At 40.5% G+C, this 18,623-nt stretch overlaps 1 protein-coding gene and 1 long non-coding RNA gene across 2 annotated transcripts; one reads left to right on the top strand and one right to left on the bottom strand.

Annotated features, from left to right (window-relative positions):
- Nucleotides 1-1,825: 1,825 nt before the first annotated feature.
- LOC117523066 lies at nt 1,826-12,219 on the bottom strand. The gene is made up of 3 exons (XR_004564405.1): nt 11,949-12,219; nt 11,661-11,740; nt 1,826-2,552 (listed from the first exon to the last, which is right to left on the bottom strand). It is a non-coding gene; the product is annotated as an uncharacterized LOC117523066 (long non-coding RNA).
- Nucleotides 12,220-14,352: 2,133 nt separating this feature from the next.
- On the top strand, nt 14,353-18,094 carry six3a (SIX homeobox 3a). The gene is made up of 2 exons (XM_034184478.1): nt 14,353-15,441; nt 17,041-18,094. The coding sequence occupies exons 1-2, from the start codon at nt 14,750-14,752 to the stop codon at nt 17,231-17,233; spliced, it is 885 nt and encodes a 294-aa protein (XP_034040369.1). The 5' UTR covers nt 14,353-14,749; the 3' UTR covers nt 17,234-18,094.
- The last annotated feature ends 529 nt before the right edge of the window (nt 18,095-18,623 follow it).

The raw sequence follows: 18,623 nt of genomic DNA, 5'->3' as shown, positions 1-18,623 counted from the left end.
CATTTTTTTAAAAAAGTGACATCAGCTTAGATGTTGATTGGTTGATTTTCTGGCTGATCAATCATGACCCAAAACCTGATTAATCAGATAAAATATGCAGTAATCTGGATATACTGCTCTCTGAGCAAATGCCTCCTTCTGATCCTCCTCCGCAACATGAAACCCAAGAAAAGCATGTTGTGCTCTTCAACAGATGGCAGTTTTGAGAGATTAACAAAGAAATTTTAGTTATTTCGAAACGTGTGGGAAAATGCAGTAAGCGGAAGTAGCATCATGCGCACATGCTGGCATGTCAAAAAAAAAATCACAAGGGGGATCGTATTTAATCTGCAATAATTGGATACAGTCGTACTCAGATTTTTAAAAATGGTATGTAACAGTAAGTACTTTGGTTACATTTGAACTTTGACTATGATCTTTAAACATGGAGACAGATTTCCTAAATTTTAAAATCAACTGAAATCGGAGCCAAAAACGGCAATGGGAAACAGCCCTAAGGGATTCCCCTCTATCCTATAGTATTGTTCAAAAATCTTATACCCCCGTCACACATAGCCAGAATCAAGCAGAATGGTGTTGGAATTATGAATCAGTGCACATCTGAAAAGTGTCAGATTTCAGTTCCACAACATTCTGGCAGCCATCTGCGGAAGTCTACACAATTGGTCAAATCGGCTGGCGGCCCAGAGTGTGAGGCACATGTTCATGACTCTCCGGGTGTGGTCGAGATGGGACATCTGTCCAACAGAGGTCCATGAGAAGTCTGAGGACCATCAAACCACAATTGACATATTCTGATGGCAACAAAACAGCATCTGAAATGGTTTTGAGCGCATACGAGGGAACCTTGAGATGGATCTGACACGCGCAAAGCCTGCCGGTATCTGCATGTGCTACGTATAATAATGCCCACCTCCTCCCCGCTCACGCATAGGAACTGTTGATATGAGTGTGGGATGCAGCCATCCATGTGCAGGGGATGTGAACACTGTGCAAACAAAACGAAAGCACCGTGTCCACTGTGTCTTTAGGCATGATTTCTTAAAAAATTTTTAAAGCGGTGATGCTGCAGAAATACAGAAGGCCTTCTAAATATAAAATAATTTGCAATCAGGCACAGAGACTTAAATACTAAACTAGACAAAAATGTGAGGTGACAATCATTTACATTAAAAAATGTTTTTTGGTGAAATATCACTTGGTTTTATGAGCACATTATACTGAACAATTGTTGCGATTCTTCATTGGTTAGTGCCCCATGACACAAAATGATCAGCACAGTGTGTTTTTAAAATATGATACTAACATTTCACATTTAATCTCAATTAAGTGTGAAAATCAAGTGAAAATCACATTTACATTGGATGGTCCCCAACCTGAATCCAACCAAACCACCATCAAAAACCTAATTTCAGATGATATTTCTACGAGGTTTCCAAAATATCAATCATGAACTCCACCAAGGAGGTAATGTTTTCACCAGTGTATGTTTGTCTCTTAGCAGGATAACTCAAAAAGTAATAAACGGATTTCAGTGAAATTTGGTGAGCACATAGATAATGTTCTGAGAAATAGCAGATTCATTTTTAAAGGTAATCCAGAATATATTCTGCAACTGCAATAAAGAAGAATGACTGGCTCATAGCAACATTTAACCCAAATAGTTGTGAGAGCATGTTGATAATGTGTAGCTATATAAAAATGTGGTGAGTAGATGGATAATGTCCTCAAAAATGAAGGATTTAATTTTGCATTTGATCTGGAACATGTTTTCCGGAATGTTTTGTGGATTTGGTGGACGCCTTCTAGTTTTTTGTGTTTTTTTCTTCACTGTGATCCTGCATGAGAACAGTAACAGACAAACAGAGGCATTAAACATGACCAACTTGGCAATGCAACCTGCCAAACTGTCAGTTTTAATAATTAGTTAACAGACGGGTCGGCTCCTGGGTGACTGACTGGCTGACTGACTGATGACGTATTGACGCGCTGCCTGTCTGCTTACTGAGGCTTAGCTCTGCTATGTGGTGAGATCATCATCGCTGGGGAGCACAACAAAGGCCTGATGGGAAAAGGCTGTCAGCGTGCGTGTGCGATGGCTTCATTTCTGTCCTGTCTGTGGGTGAGTCAGTGCGAGCTGAGCCTGATCATCAAACCCTCTCATCTGTCTTCACACATGTGACACTGGCGTGGGCTGAAGTGGTGCTTGGATGCTGTGACCCAGGGGTCAGGGTCCAGAGGAGCCACCGCATGGACGGCTTCATGCTTTTTTTTGTGTACATTTGCTGAATAACAGTCACCATTTGCAAGTTAAATATGTCAGCAGATGTAAGGAAGGACACACTGGGGAAGGGGTTTAGCATAATATCCAGGTGTCTACCTGTCCGTCTCTTTGAAGGGAAGTACAGTGTTTGCACTGGAACCTGGAGCCAAGCTGCTGTCCTCCAGCTTGTGTGTTTTATCTCCTTCCTCTCTTGGTCTCAGCGGAGCCATGGTGAGGAGGAGATAGGCACATGACCAGATTCTCTGTCCTGTCTCCAGTATAGATGTCTCTATGTGAACACAAAAGAGAGCGAGAGAGAGAGAACTGAGGTAAGAGGCAAACAACGAGACAACAGGCCCTCCGTGCCAACATGAGCACAAACACGGTTTCTCTCCCTGGTTATGTCTTCATCTGCATCTCTCCCACCAGAATCTTTCTCCTTTTCCATTCTTTCACCATGTCTCACTCCTCTTTTTTCCCCTCTTTCTTTCCTCTGTAAGTAAAAGGACTTCCTGGTGACTGTTCCATATAAAACCTCATTTATAGCCTGTGACAGTCTGCAGGCATCATAAATTGTAATCACAGAAGAGAATATTCTAAGTTGTTGTTTTTCAAAAAATTGTCTCAGTTTGCATTATGTTATGCACCAACAGACAGGTGTGTGTCTTTCCAAATGATGTCTAATCAACTGAATTTACCCCTGGTGGACTCCAGTTAAGCTGTAGAAACAGCTTAAGGATGATCAGTGGAAACAGGATGCACAGGGCTTCATTTTAAGCTTCATGGCAAAGGCTGTGAATACTTATGTACATGTGATTAATTAATATACTTATTTTTTAATAAATTTACTAAAATCTCATAAAAACTTTTTTCACGTTGTCATTATGGGGTATTGTGTGTAGAATTCTGATGGAAAAAAGAAAACACCCGGAGAACATACAAACTTCCAGCCCAGTCTCACATTATTTTTTTCGTGCGCCCATCACGAAATGAGTCAAATTTTCATGACTGGGTTTTTTTTTTTTAACTCACTATTACTAACCCTACTCCTACCCCCAACCCTAACCTTAACCATAACCTAATCTTACTCCTCTCCCCCACCCTAACCATAACCACCGCGAACCCCCCTCCCCCCCCTTCACTTTTAATTTTGTGCAGTTACCAGGGAATGAATGAGTAGAGATGGCCTCCTCAAAAAGAGCAATCTTGACCCAAATGTGTTGTCCAATTATAGACCGATCTCTAAATTACCATTTGTGTCTAAAGTCTTAGAGAAAGTGGTCTATGATCAATTGCAGGCTTTTCTGGATTTTAATGAAATAGGGGAGAAGTTTCAATCTGGTTTTAAATTAAGACACAGCACTGAAACAGCCCTTTTAAAAGTTTTTAATGACCTTCTTTTAACTGTTGATGCAGGAAATTCTGCTGTTCTTTTGTTTTTAGATTTATCTGCAGCCTTTGACACAGTGGACGACAGTGTCCTTTTGAATCGCCTCGAGACACATATAGGTATTAAGCGTTCAGTGTTAAATTGGTTTCGGTCCTATCTTTCCAACAGAAGTTTTTCTGTTAATGTAGGACAGTACTCTTCCTCTGTGTCTCCTCTTAAAGATGGCATACCCCAGGGCTCAATTTTAGCACCACTTCTTTTTGCTTTGTACATGATCCCTCTTGGGTCTGTTTTTAAAAAGCACAAAGTTTGTTTTCATTGTTTTGCAGACGACATTCAGATTTACCTTCCTGTAACTTCCTGTGATACCCAGGCTGCTGTAAAAATACTACAGGACTGTCTGAATGATGTACAAGTTTGGATGAGAACTAACTTTCTGAATCTTAATAAAAATAAAACTGAGATTTTAGTGTTTGGGCAAAGTAACCCTCTACAAGGACAAGACAGTGTTATTGGTCCTCTGTCCACTTTTTGCAAGCCTTTTGTAAAAAAAAATCTATGGGTGATAATGGACCCAATGTTCAGATTTGATAAGCACATCAGCTCTGTCATCAGGGCCAGCTTTTTTCAGCTGAGGACTCTTTCTAAAATTAAATCTTATTTTACTCAAGTTGATTTTGAAAGACCTATCCATGCATTTATAACGTCACATCTGGATTATTGTAATGCTCTCTACGTTGGGCTGGACCAGCGCTCCCTACAGCGCCTGCAGAGTGTACAGAATGCTGCAGCCCGCCTTTTGATTAAAACAAAGACGCATGAGCACATCACCCCTGTGCTCTGCACCTTACATGTGCTCTGCACCTTACACTGGCTCCCTGTCGGTTTTCGTGTTAAGTATAAAATTTTGCTGATTGTTTTTAAGTGTCTCCACTGTATAGGCCCAATGTATCTGAGTGAGCTCTTGCAGCCATACACTGGGCTCTGAGGTAACCAGCTTCTCCTGGCTGTTCCTAGAGCCAGGCTTAAATCCAGAGGTGATAGAGCCTTTTCTGTGGCAGCGCCATGACTCTGGAACACTCTTCCTCTGTCTGTCAGGTCCTCAGAGTTGTTGGGACAGTTTAAGTCCAGACTGAAAACCTATCTCTTCTCCCTGGCTTTCAACACTGGCTAAGTGGTGTATGCTTTGCTCTGCTATGTTGTTCTGTAATTTTAGATTTTTATTCTTTTCCTTTGTCAATATTTTACAGTTTTGTATTGCTATTATTGTGAAGCACTTTGGTCAGCTGCAGCTGTGTTTAGATGAGCTATAAATAAACTTGAATTGAACTGAATAACTCATATATATATATATATATATATATATATATATATATATATATATATATATATATATATATATATATATATATATATATATATATATATATATATATATTTATTGTGTGTGTGTCTGTGTATACACACTTCTTAGACTCATGTCCATCAAACTTGTCTTTATACATTTTGTGGGCCACAAAGAAGGTTCAGATTTCAGTTGACAATAGCATTTTTTAAGTATGGAATGGTTGGTGTACAGTACACAGTATATATAATAGTATAAAAAATTGCAGATGCAAGGCTAAGAAGATTATGCAAATTGAATTCTCCTTATAGTGTATATTGTTGTGCAATAATGCAGTCATTCACATTATAAGAAAGAAAGATGCAGCATAGTGGTTAAATGTCCTATAAAATGATAGATATGTGATAAATTGAAGGCTCTACACACAGATTATCCACAAATGTATTTTAAATTATTTGTCAATATGACAGTAAAATTACATCACTGTCATTAGTGTGGATTCATCAAATATTTGGTGCAAAAGTGCATTTTTTTAAAGTGTTTTTTTAATCAACCTCACCTAAAAAGCAAAACACGACGTGTCAGATAAAATAAAAATGCAAAGATGTTTCAACACATGTATGTTTGTGTTTCTGAGCTGTGAGCGGATAAAAATAGATCGTTCTGGCGCACGGCGGCGCAGCCGCGCACTGACGTGGCCGCAGCAGCGCTTTTCCTGCCTCGGTCGCGGTTTTTGCACACGCACACAAACGCACAGCGCGTGCGTGGTGACGGGATGGGTGCGCGGGGAGCCCGGTGCCACCGGACGCGTCCTCCTATGGGAAGGAAACGGATCCAAAAGCAAACAGGAGCCGTGAACGTCTGCGTGACCCCGCCGTGAACCCGCGCGCACTTCCCATTACCTCCGCACGACTTCAAGCACAAATACCACACGGGTGCACACGCGGCATTGTGTGCGGCTGTTTGGAGCGGGTCAAAGAGTGAAAAGCTTTGTGTTTAAAAGACAATTATAAAAGACAATATTGTGCCGCAGCAAGTTTTGTCCGCAATAATTAAGCGGTTATTTCCATAAAATGCTTTTAAAAAAACTATATCAAATAACGCAAAATATTCCGTAAGAACACTGAAAAACCCTTAAATTTTAACATTTTAACAAATTTAAATTATAGATTATATTTTAGTGTTATGGAGACAAACATCATTATATAATAGTATTTTTTTTATTTATATAAACGCCCTGTATGATGGAATCAGAAAGTACGGTAATTTTATTGACACCACATCAGTGCACAGAATCATTATAATTCTTCAGATATATTATTAGAATTTCATTTTTTAATTTCTTTATTATTATTATTATTATTATTTATTTTGTTTTATTTTTTGCAGGGCTTGTAGTGGTTTGTTTGTTTTTTATTTTTATAGCTTTCGTCAATAAAAGTCCCAAAAGAACCAAAATGAGCACCAGAGTATGTTTATACTAGCTTTGCTTATTTATTAATTAATGAATTAATTATATAATGAGATATTGCACATTTATTAGCGTTTATAGCCCTTCATACAGTTTCATTCTTATTTTATGTCATTTGTGTCTGCACTTACCACTGTTTCATTGATGTGTTTTTTTTTCACGTGCATTTCTTAATTTTGTATCTTTTCTGTCTGTCTGGATGTCAGAGATTTCTCCTGATTGTTGACAGACAACCGGTTAACTGACGAGATGTGAACCAGCCACTGGAGACCTGATCGAGGCCACGCCCACAGCAACAGCTGCTACCCATCAATGTTTAATAACAGCTGCTTAATACACTCAGACATAAACATCTCCATGTCGCTCTGACATCTGCTGGATTTGAGGTGAATAATTTAACCCGGAATAATGACTTGAAATATGTCTCCGTAGGTCACTGCAGGTCAGAGGTACAGTGGTGATGATGTTGAACTCTGTTGTGCGTTTTATGGAGGTGGGTTGTTACAGGTTCCGTCCTTTATGCAGTGTGCATGTGACCACACTGGGTTAGTAATAGTGAGTGAAAAAAAAAAAACCTCACGAAAATTTGAATCATTTCGTGACGGTAGCATGAAAAAAAAACGTGAGACTGGACTGATTTTAACATTCATCAACACTACATATGTATATCCCAGTAGCCGTACAGCTTTAAACACTAGTTTCTTTCAAAGATGTTTGTCTGTCAGAAGAATTCTGAAAGTCAGTGAGTTATAATAAATCTTGAAATATTATTATTATTAGTGGTAGTAGGTGTAGCTTCTATACTTATATAATTATATTGTAATTGTGCCTTAATTACAGTGTAACAAACGTGTGATTTATTTAAGGTAATTTAAAATTGATTATCATGTCCTTGTGGGTGTTGTTGTTGTTATGATTAATAGTAGTAGTAGTAGCTTCTAATAATATAAAATTATATTGTAATTATACTTACTGTAATTATACCGCAATTATAGTGTAACAAAAATGTAATTTTAAATTGATTATCGTATCCTTGTTGATGTTGTTGTTGTTGTTATTAGTAGTAGTTTCTAATAATATATAATTATATTGTAATTATGCGTACTGTAATTATACTTTAATTATAGTGTAACAAAAATGTGTTTGGGGGAATTTTAAATTATCATATCCTTGTTGGTATTATTATTATTATTATTATTATTAGTAGTAGTAGTAGTAGTAGTAGTAGCTCCTAATAAGGTAACTGGAGACCTTGAAACCAAATTTACTGTAATTTTACTTTAATTATAGTGTAACAAAAATGTGTTTTGGGGGAATTTTAAATTGATTATCATATCCTTGTTGGTATTATTATTATTATTATTATTATTAGTAGTAGTAGTACTAGCTCCTAATAAGGTAACTGGAGACCTCGAAACCAAACTTACTGTAATTTTACTTTAATTATAGTGTAACGAAAATGTGGAATATATTGATGTAATTTTAATTGATTATCCTATTATTATTGTTGTTGTCGCTGCTATTATAATGAAAAACTTTTGCGCAGCTTTCGCTGAGTCGACCTGTTGATTCTATACTTTTCCTCGTAACTCTGTCAAATAAACACAACTGAGATGTTAAAATCTGCAAATCCCACAGAGCCGACATGTAACTGGCCACAATATGAAAGTTTGGACCAGTTACCTTCCCTCCTTTAAAGTTTTCTCTTTTCCTTTTTAACATTGTCTGTAATTATCTAAGAGTGAATGTCAAATATCCTCAATCAAATGTTAATATGGACTTACTGAACAATCATTGATGATTTAAAAAAATAAATAAATACGTATCATCCAGTGTAACGTTTCAAAAGGGCAATGCAGAAAAGATCCATGGGTTTGAACAAAACATATATTTTTTTAAAAAACCTCTTATTACCACGACAGCAATAAAGTGAAAGAAATATCTTCACTTTGTCCATGCACTCAATGTTTGCAACTTTTCTCGTTTTCTGTCCTCAACGCAATAACTGTTCTCTTGAACAATGATCGCAGGCGTGCCCGCAGCCGCTGCGCACTGGACGCACATGAAACACCGCATGCCCGCCTCAAACTTAATTTGAGGGTAAGCGGGCAATCGAGTGGAGTAATATCAAATGCTGCATTCGAACAAGGATGGCGAGACAGACAGACAGACAGAATGAGTGACGTCACTTTACTTCGTACCAAACACCGAAACAAACCAAACGTGATACAATAAGAGGATCGTAGTTGATGCGGTGACTGTAACCTTCACACAAGCCAGGCCACAGGCTTTGCCAGTCACCCAAGCACGAAATAATGCCGTGCGTAAAGGCGCGCAAACGTGCGTAATTGTAAGAGCCAAACACACAGAGACGATGAGAGAAGAGGTGCTGCTTCAGATGAGTAAAGATCCAAAAGGTAAAAACACTTTTTGCTTGGAAGGTGCAGCATAAATTCATGACGACCTAAAAAAAAAAATGTGTGTGGGAGGGGGAGTCATAATGTGTACGTTATCATTCGTGTGTATGTCCGTGTGCTGTCTGACATCACGCGCACATATCCATTCTGATCACAAGCTATCACTGTCTTATAAATGTGAGGCTTTTTCTCCGTTCCGTCGTTGAAATGGAAAAAAGGTCATCTGTGGGGCGAGTGGCCAGCCCAGGAGCACGTGGGCTCGGGTTAAAAGGGACCGTGAGCGGACATGCTGCCTGCCATCCACATCTCCCACATTAGTCAGCTTTGAGAGCGATATGTCAGCCGGAGTAATTACAGCTTGTCAGCTCCTGTGGCACCGGGCTAAAGGGACATATCCACAGCTCCTATCTGCATCTGAGAGCGCTTAATCAGCCCTGACAGCCAGGTCGAAAACAGTCATATTTTTGGAGACATTCTGTCAACATTCCTGCTGATCTGACTGGTCATCGCGTTTGCTCCTGCAGACCTGCACGAGTGTCGTTCCTCCGACTTGCATGAAGTGATCGTTCTGTTCTTGAAGAACAAGAAACAGAACATTTCTTTGCCAGTGTCAGAGAGAAAAGTGTTTTGGGGTGGAAGGTGAGCATCATATGTAAAGCTCGTGGTGACGCATCCATTATTTTAATGTTCTGTGCAAATAAACCACTGAACACTGCACGCCCCCCGATGACACAGAGGCAAAGTGCGCGTTTATTTTTGTACAAAATTTTAGAAAAGAAGCAACTTCTTATTACCTCGTAAGTGCCAAAACGAAAAAAGCCTGACACTGGAATACTGTTGTCACCTGCTGGTGGGAATCGTAAATGACACAAATGTGTGGGCAAAGGGGTTTTTGCGCATTATTGGGTGCGTAAAATATGTGGAGTAGGACAGAGAAATGTTCTCGAAAAAAAAAAAAAAGCTATACCAAAAAGATGGTAACTTATAAATGATAAAAAAACGTTTTTAAAAAAAGCACGCAAGCCAAAAACGTGATGACAAACGTCGCTTTTTTACGAGAGGAAAGTCAAATTGATTTTTAAGTGGTGTCTAGGTGGCGTAGAAGAAGAAAAAAGAAGAGGGGAGTACACTTCAGGATCCGCCAAAGTCCTCCAGTTTTGTACCTGAATTGAGGAGCAGTGATGTGTTGATGCGGCTCAACAATCCAGATTGGGAGCCGCGTGGGGGAGGACAGAGGGCTCACTAACTCTGCTGTTTTTATTTTTTTAGGGGGGGGGGGGGGGTGATAAACTGAACTTGCTGCTGGAATAACTTGGCATGTCAAATTTCAGTCATGAACAGTGGAAGAAGACTTGCATTCACATTAGAAACCCATTAGACATCAGTTTTAATAAAGTTATTTTCAGTATATTTCCCAACACTTTCAATTTCTGCATATTAACAAGTTAGTAAAAGCAAGCACAGTGCGTGATTGGCCGCACCACCCACCTTCACTGCACCACACAGTGCATGCATGAAGTGCAGATCTGCAGATTTAAAAAAATATATATAAAACGAAAAACAAACAACCCTCCTTGAGTGATGAAGAAAAGCGGGAGGCCGGCCTGCAGCTCCGCTCTTCCAGGGTCTCACACACAGGATCCGGGCGCGCGGCTCCATTGAGTCCGAGAAGGCTTTATTGCGTGGAGGTTCATTAGAAGTAACGAGTTGACACAAGGCAAATCTTAATGTGGAGGCGCCTTTCTCTACCGGCCTGGGGAGGAGCCCTCATTAACTGTCGCTAACAACCCGTGTAAATACACTGATTGGACAGCTCCGATACAAGCTCCCAGCCCTGCCAGGAAGTCCCCCTAATGAGACCACACAATAAAAAACAATAAGAGACAGGACAAAGAGAGAGAGTGAGATGGAGAGAGAGAGAGATGTTAAAAACTTTTTCTAGGAGTTTTCTATGCAAGTTGGCGCCATATTTGCGCAGTTTGTGCAATTTCAAGTAATCTTTTTTTTTGCGCAAACGAGAACAGAGTTGCACCTGTGGGTGACAAACCCATCATCTTTTCAACACTGGGAAAGCAATGCATGTTTGCCATTTGGGGTGATTTATAATCAAGCAAATCGTGCGAAAACTGCGTAAGTTCAAACTGCAAGAAATGTTTGGTGAAGAATGTAGTTTTTCACTGTTTCCATGCATTTTTTTTTCCAGTCTTACGAACCAAATAGATTAATGTATATTTCGTTCTGCTGAATCACGACATGCCGTGAGACTGGGTTGGTTTTGTAAAAGAATGTAACTGGCACTGTGAGATTTGTAAACTTTTAACATGCACACAAAAAAGCGTCAGCATCTAAACGCAAATACGAGACATCATTTTTCTGAATTCAATTTTTTTTTTTGCAAAACAAAAGAAGATGTGGAACAAGAAATTAGATTGCATCACTCCTGTATCGTTTGCTAATGTTCGCAGTAAGAAATGCACGTTGTAAAAAGTCAAATTTTTATCACATTATTTTTTACAGTGTAGATGCAAACCCGGATGGAGGGGATTTTGCGCCTCATCCCGACAGCATCACACATCTGCTCTGCGAAGACTCAGATCTCCCATCGGTGCTTGATGAATAAAAATACTAAAAATTACCAATTTTTAAAAGCTGCTCTTCTTCATGACTTTACGCCGCTGATTTTTTTTTTAAACAAAGTCTTAGCATATGAAGTTTCTGCACATATTTAACAATTAAAAAAAGACCTGCGAGATTTCAGCCAAAAGTTGCAGGACCTGCTGTAGGACTTGTTTTCATTCTGATTTTGGAGGAGTGGGTGAGAATCTCGTCCGTGGACGGGACCCCTCTCACAGCTCTGCAAAGGGACCAAGAAGAAGAAAAAGAAAAAAAAAAAAAGGAAAAAAGCCGAAGAAACATGAAAAATACAAGTTTTTGTTTTCTTAATTCTCCTTTAAAAATACAAAGAATTTATAAATATTGCAGAAATGCACGCATGCATGTAAAAGCACTCAGCGGTTTTAAGTGAAATAAGTGAAAAATAAATTAAATGCGTGAATACGCACCGGCCGTTGCTCCAGAATCTGGTCTTGTGCGCTCCTGAGTTGAGTCCAGGATGGAGCAGCGTCTCCTGTTTGTGCTGGAGGGCTGTGCTCGCTTTTCTGTCCACCCTCTGCCAAACCGGGTCAACGAGGGAGCAAAAAAACAAAACAAGACTTTCTTTCTTGCCTTCTTTCTCTTATATCTTTTACAGTCAACACCTTTTCTTTCTTCCATATGTGGTGCCTTTCTCTCTCTCTCTCTCTCTCCCTCTCTCTCCCTCTCTCTGTCTCTCTCTCCCTCACTATATGACGTAACACCAGTTTTGTTTATGTGCTGTATTTACTGGAACCGACTTATAAAGACGTTGGCAGTTATATGGCAGCATTTTGGATGAAAGGATTTTAAAATGTATTTATTAATATAAAATCTTAAAGTTTGACAAGTTCTCCCCATAGAGAGATGAAGCTGCGGAGCAGAAAAGGGGCGGATTTGGTATATTTGCAGTGATTGCGCGCTCAAAAATGTTTTTGTTGTCATGTCTGGAGGTTTTTAGGCTATGAGTAAACGGAGAAGACGCTAAATGCTCTCTGCGCATTCAGAGCTCTCGTCCCCCGCTGCTCGGAACATTCAGCAAGTCCTCGGATAAACACACAATTACAGCAGGTGAATAAACTTGTTTGGGGGGTGTTAATTACATGCTTAGCGTAAACAAAAGCCATGTAAAAGAATGTGAATTACCAGTGGCTCTTTCTCTTCAATCCCCATTCAGGTTTTACATTTCACCTCTAGTCTCTTCTAGGAGTGATTTCCGAATTGCCTGCGAGGGCTTCCAAACTCCTCCAAAACATAATGCTGGATAACACCTGCAGCCTCCGCTTGAATGCTGATCACCTCTGTGCACCAGGAGCCCTGTCACAGGAGGGCTTTGCATATTCGGCCCGCACTCAGTTTAATGCTGGGGTCGCGCGTGCATGTGCACGTGTGAGGTGGAAAAGTGGGGGGCGGGGTAGGCTGTTGGAGGTTAGTTTTAACACCAGTGTGGAAATACCAACGTTTACTTCCAGTCCACGGAGCGGGACCAATTCAAGTGCCACTTGGAATTAGTCCTCTGGAGGTTCGTGGAGCGGCGCCGACAATGCCCAAAGGTCACACATGCGCGCACAACAAACGCCTGACACTCCAAGCAGCATCATTACAACTGCCGGACAACATGTTGCAGGGAATTAAAGGCCACATTTGACGGAAAACACCTGTGCGTAAAAGCGCGCGACGTGCGTAATTTGCAAGATCATACCCGCAGTATGTACCAGATTAGACTGGAACAGGTACCACATGCACGCCCAGACGGTCTACTTACTCAGTGTCCCTGTGAGCTTGCAGCCGGTGGTCTATCCCGCCCCGCGCCAGAGAACTGCGCAAATCTGAGAGAGAGAGAGAGAGAGAGAGAGAAGCAAAAGTTTCGAATTCCTGAATGATTTTGTAGAAAGGCGGCTTAGGATCATTATGTCAGCTTTATAGAGGGAGGATTAAGCGGAGTCTAGATGCTACACCTTGTACAGGCCCTTTCACAATGCGAGCACTGTTCGTGTTCGAGTGAACTCACATTATTTTAACACCCTTTAAACCCCCTGTCTAAATATGAAGCAGTGTTCGTCATAAACATGAAATCACACCACCGTGGCTACAGCCAAGTCCCGTGACTGCATGTGGGCACCCATCGTATCCGTACCGCTACATCACACTGCGTTTATGTAGCATTTGTGGTATTAATTAGAGGTTTGCCTGCGCGTGTGATCAAAACTTCAGTATTAAATTGGCGACATCAAACGCCGGTCCAGGTGCCAAATTAGCTTTCGAAGTGAAACGCAGTGATCTTTGTTTAAACAACACATTGATATTGAAATGGAATAATAAATGAGTTTGTTGAAGAAGAAGAGCTGGTAGAGGGGTCAGAGCTGCATCCAGCGTCCCGGAGGCGAGGCCGGAGACGACAAGAGGGGGCGCGGCGGCACGGAACGAAACGTCGCGCAGCACCAAACCGCAGCTTTTCAACTCACCGGCGGATCCAGCGCAAACGCAAAAAAAAAAAAAAACAAACAAAAAAAAAAAAGAAAAGAAAAAAGACAGGTACTTAGCAAACAAAGAAAAGTAAAGTTAGCGCAATGTGAGAAGGAAAGAGGACACCGCTTCCGTTTCTGCGCACAAAAATGACAGAAAATATTTTTTAAGTAAGAAAAACAAATATATTCATAGACAAATTGACTCGATTTTTCAAAATGTGCAGTCCCGCGTTGCTTGTCCATTTGTCATCCTTTTAAAGCTCCCTCCTTCCTTCCTCCCTCCCTCCCTCCCCTAAGCATCCCCAGTCTACATATCTTCTTTAGCTTTAACGAGCCTCGTTAAGATCGCAATAATATTCCACCCTCTAATTGCTCATTCCATTCAGCAGATAGGCGAGCATTGGCTTGCGCCCGATGCGCGCGGTGCGGTGGGAGGGTTGCTGTGGAGATCGGAGACTCTGATAACCCCCAGTGCGTGCAGCAGAAGTGGTGAATGCCTCGTGTTACGTACTGGCTAATGATTGGCACGCTTGACAGTGATTGGCAGGGCTGCCATGACAACGCTACAACGACACCAAGAAGACCAATAGAAAAGGGAAACAAAATGTTTCAATGCTACACTCAACGGCGGATTTAGGGGGGAGATATTATGAGGCTGGTGTCATTAGGCGATAGCCATTGAATCATTCAATCTTTTTTACGTGCCGTATTTTTTCGGTTTTTCCTTTTTCTCGATAATTTTCTTTCTCTCTCAGGTCATTTCCATGGTTTTCAGATCCCCTTTAGAGCTTTATCCCTCCCATTTCTTCCTGCCAAACTTCGCTGATCGCCCTCTGCTCCTGGCGAACAGCGCTCCCGCCACCAGGTCTCCAGAAGACTTGTCCATGTTTCAGCTACCGACCCTCAACTTCTCCCCGGAGCAGGTGGCGAGCGTCTGCGAGACGCTGGAGGAGACCGGGGACATCGAACGGCTGGGCCGCTTCCTTTGGTCCCTGCCCGTGGCTCCGGGAGCGTGCGAGGCGATCAACAAGCACGAATCCATCCTGCGCGCCCGCGCCGTGGTCGCGTTCCACACAGGGAATTTTAGAGACCTCTACCACATCCTGGAGAACCACAAGTTCACCAAGGACTCGCACGGCAAGCTGCAAGCCATGTGGCTGGAAGCGCACTACCAGGAGGCCGAGAAGCTCCGCGGTCGTCCCCTCGGACCGGTCGATAAGTACCGGGTGCGGAAGAAGTTTCCGCTGCCTCGAACCATCTGGGACGGCGAACAGAAGACGCATTGTTTCAAAGAGCGGACACGGAGCCTGCTGAGGGAATGGTACCTTCAGGACCCGTATCCGAACCCCAGCAAGAAAAGGGAACTGGCTCAAGCCACTGGACTCACTCCTACACAGGTCGGAAACTGGTTTAAAAACCGGAGGCAACGAGACAGAGCCGCAGCGGCCAAAAACAGGTTGGAATATTTTTATTTTTATTTATAGTTATTACTATCATTTTTTATTTTTGGCTGCAGCAGTACAACTACGCGTTGAAATTGCCAAAATGAAAACAGAAAAGAGTTTTGGGTAAATATTTTGCTTCCAAAAATTCGACGAGCCTGGCGCGCTGGACGCTGCGACGACATGTTATCACGTTTATGCATCTTTGAATATCCAAAAATGCTTTAATTCAACACTATTTGCAATTAATATGATTTACAACAGATATGGAAGAATTTAATCAATCGGGGATTTATTTATTTATGATCGCAAAAAACTATTAAAATAAAAAATAATGTCCAAATAAGAATATTTAACAAAATAATATTACAAATAAAAAGCTAAAGCACAAGGCGATTGTTACGCAGTGTATTTTTTATTATAAAAATACTGTTTTTCTTATGAATAAAATAATACAAAAACAAAAGTATGAACCTATTTATTCATGATATAACTACTTTATAAATCATATTGAATCAACATCATTTACTCTAAATTAATACAAAACGGAATAATCCTAAATATTTACCCCAGTCATATAATTAAACACATTTTTCTACCTTTGTAAACAAATAAACATTTTTATGGTGAGTTAATTTGTTTTGTTCCTACTGGGGATAATTTAATAGAATTTTAACATTTACACTGAAAAAAGGAAACGTGATGTAAATATTTACATCTTGCACATGATCCGAATGTGTCCACATAAAAAGTAAACGTGACTTAAATGTTTACATCTTGCACATGATCAGAATGTGTGCATGTAACAATGTTCTTATGTACCTCAATTAGATGCATAATAAAATTATGTCAGTTGGACACATATTTAAATCATGCAAGTCCATCAGATATTTTTCAGGGAGGTTTTCTTAAAATGTGTAATCTCACATCATATTGTAGTTGTATTTTTAATGTTATTATTTTACTTTCCAATTGAAATTGAACATGCGCGTTATGAGGTTGTATTCATAATATGAAGTGTGGTATCATTCCACTGAAATGCTGTGAGTGATTAAAGGAGCACTGAGCCATATGAACACTATATTCTAATCTTTTGTGCTAAATGGAGAGATATATTTCCACGCTGACATTATCTCGCCGTGATTGAGTTATTATCATGAGTGGATTGCAGATAAACATTTCGGGTGATTGGAAGAGCTTGGATCTGACATCAGCTGTCAATGACTTTTGTTGTGCTGTGGTGTTTTTCTTCTTCTTCTTTCTTCAACTCCATTATTATAATTTAACTGCTGTTAAATCATTAAAACGTACAGCAAAGGAAACAAATGCGCGAAGTGGTTGCAGATGCAACACATTTTATGCTGTTTAGTGGAATCGCCGATTTTCTTATTTATATATTAAGCAGAAACATATTTTCATTTTAAACAGTTTTCTCTTTTGGAGGCTGTTTGATAAAAGCATGCATGCATGGCGGGGGCCGGCAGGGGGAAAGAAAGCCCAGTTTGAACCACTATTTTGCAGCAGGAGGAGGAGGGGAAAGGGGACATTCTCAGGTCTAATTGCCATTTCTCTCATTTTCCACCTCCCCCGCCTCGTTTCTTTTTCTCGTCCAGGCTCCAGCACCAAGCAATAGGACCGGCCGGGATGAGGTCCCTGTCAGAGGCCGGCCTGACCCCACACAGCTCGGCAGAGTCGCCTTCCACCGCGGCCAGTCCCACCACCAGCGTTTCCAGTATGACAGAACGAGTCGACACCGGCACGTCCATCCTGTCCGTCACATCCAGCGACTCGGAGTGTGACGTATGATACGGAAAAACAAAAACAAAGAGAAAAAACACAAAAAGAGAAATATTTACAGGGAAAATGGACCTGAGAGGAAGAGAGAGAGAGAGAGAGAGAGAGAGAGAGAGAGAGAGAGAGAGAGCGAGAGAGAGAGAGAGAGAAAAGACTTATGAAATATCGCGGATGAAAAAAAGGACCGATTGATATAAATATTAAAATAAAAGAGATAAAAGCACGTCTTTTTTTAAATTGAAAAAGCGCTTTTAAAGGACCCACGGCCCCCTCTCTTCCTCTTCATCCCCCCACACCGCCACCATCACCACTAGACTACTTGCATGATATTTTTATTTTTATTTTGTAATCAGGGAAAAACAAACAAACAAACAAACACCTGAATGCAACATTTTTCATGTGGAACATCGAGCAGAGGGAATAAAAACAAGATCGTCTTGATGTCTTCGTCGCCTTTTTTTTAATCCGCCCCTGCAAGTCCAAGTGATGATGAAGATGTTGATGATGATGTTGATGATGGCGGTGCAGCATCCGCCGTGCAGACAAGATGCAATCCTGTTTTTACTTTGTGTTCATCAGACAATCATTTTAACTCGTAAGCACCTTTTTAATCCTCTTCTGTCGCTGCCTGTGTGGGCTACATGTCAACAACAACAACAACAACCATTTATAACTATCAGATTTTTTATTTTTATTTTCAAATTTTTATATTGAATTATGTATATCTCAAATAATGCGATCATTCTCCTGGTCTGTACGTGTAGAAATATGCTTGTACATAATCTTTGCTCTCCCCCCGTCCCATCCTCTTTTCTATCCCATCCTCACTTTTCTTGACTTGGTGTTCCTACATAAAATATTTGTCCAAACGTACAACTCAAGTGCTCTAGGCGTTTTTGTTGTGCTTTTTTTAATCTTTGTATTGGAGGGGTAAAAGGTCACAGTTATGCAAGGGACAAAAGGTTCAACAGTAACATTTATTCTCAGCGATGCAGGGCCGAGCTATAAGCGCTCATTTACGTGACTCCACTCAATGTTATTCATTAATGTTCATGTATATAATTTCTTAATCAAATACAGTATTCAGTTTGCTAAACTTTTTTTGCATGATGTTTGTCTCTTCAGCCGATTACGCACACTGATAAGTGGCTAAACACACTGTTCATTTTGGCTCATTATTGGATTGGCCCGTTAATGCGCACTGGTTTACGCTCGTGCACACCTTAAATCTGTTTGGTTTGATCTCCAAAGTAGTGCAAATGATGTAAATCTGTAGGTTTATGATTTATAAAGGAGTAGATTTATAAGCTTGGTTTCTCGCTCCGTGTGACTGTTACTGTATGTGTCCACATATTGTGGCAAATGTCAACGTCACGGAGCACTTAAAAATGTGAGTGTTATT

The sequence above is a fragment of the Thalassophryne amazonica genome, chromosome 13, assembly GCF_902500255.1.
Source record: "Thalassophryne amazonica chromosome 13, fThaAma1.1, whole genome shotgun sequence".
Classification (NCBI taxonomy): Eukaryota; Metazoa; Chordata; class Actinopteri; order Batrachoidiformes; family Batrachoididae; genus Thalassophryne; species Thalassophryne amazonica.
This window is presented reverse-complemented; position numbering and strand designations above follow the sequence as displayed.

Bases quoted from the DNA above. Each gene is read 5' to 3' on its own strand.
- six3a (XM_034184478.1), top strand. From the start codon at position 14,750: ATGGTTTTCAGATCCCCTTTAGAGCTTTATCCCTCCCATTTCTTCCTG. The intron at 15,442-17,040 runs GTTGGAATATTT...TTTCTCGTCCAG, and splicing joins GCCGCAGCGGCCAAAAACAG to GCTCCAGCACCAAGCAATAG.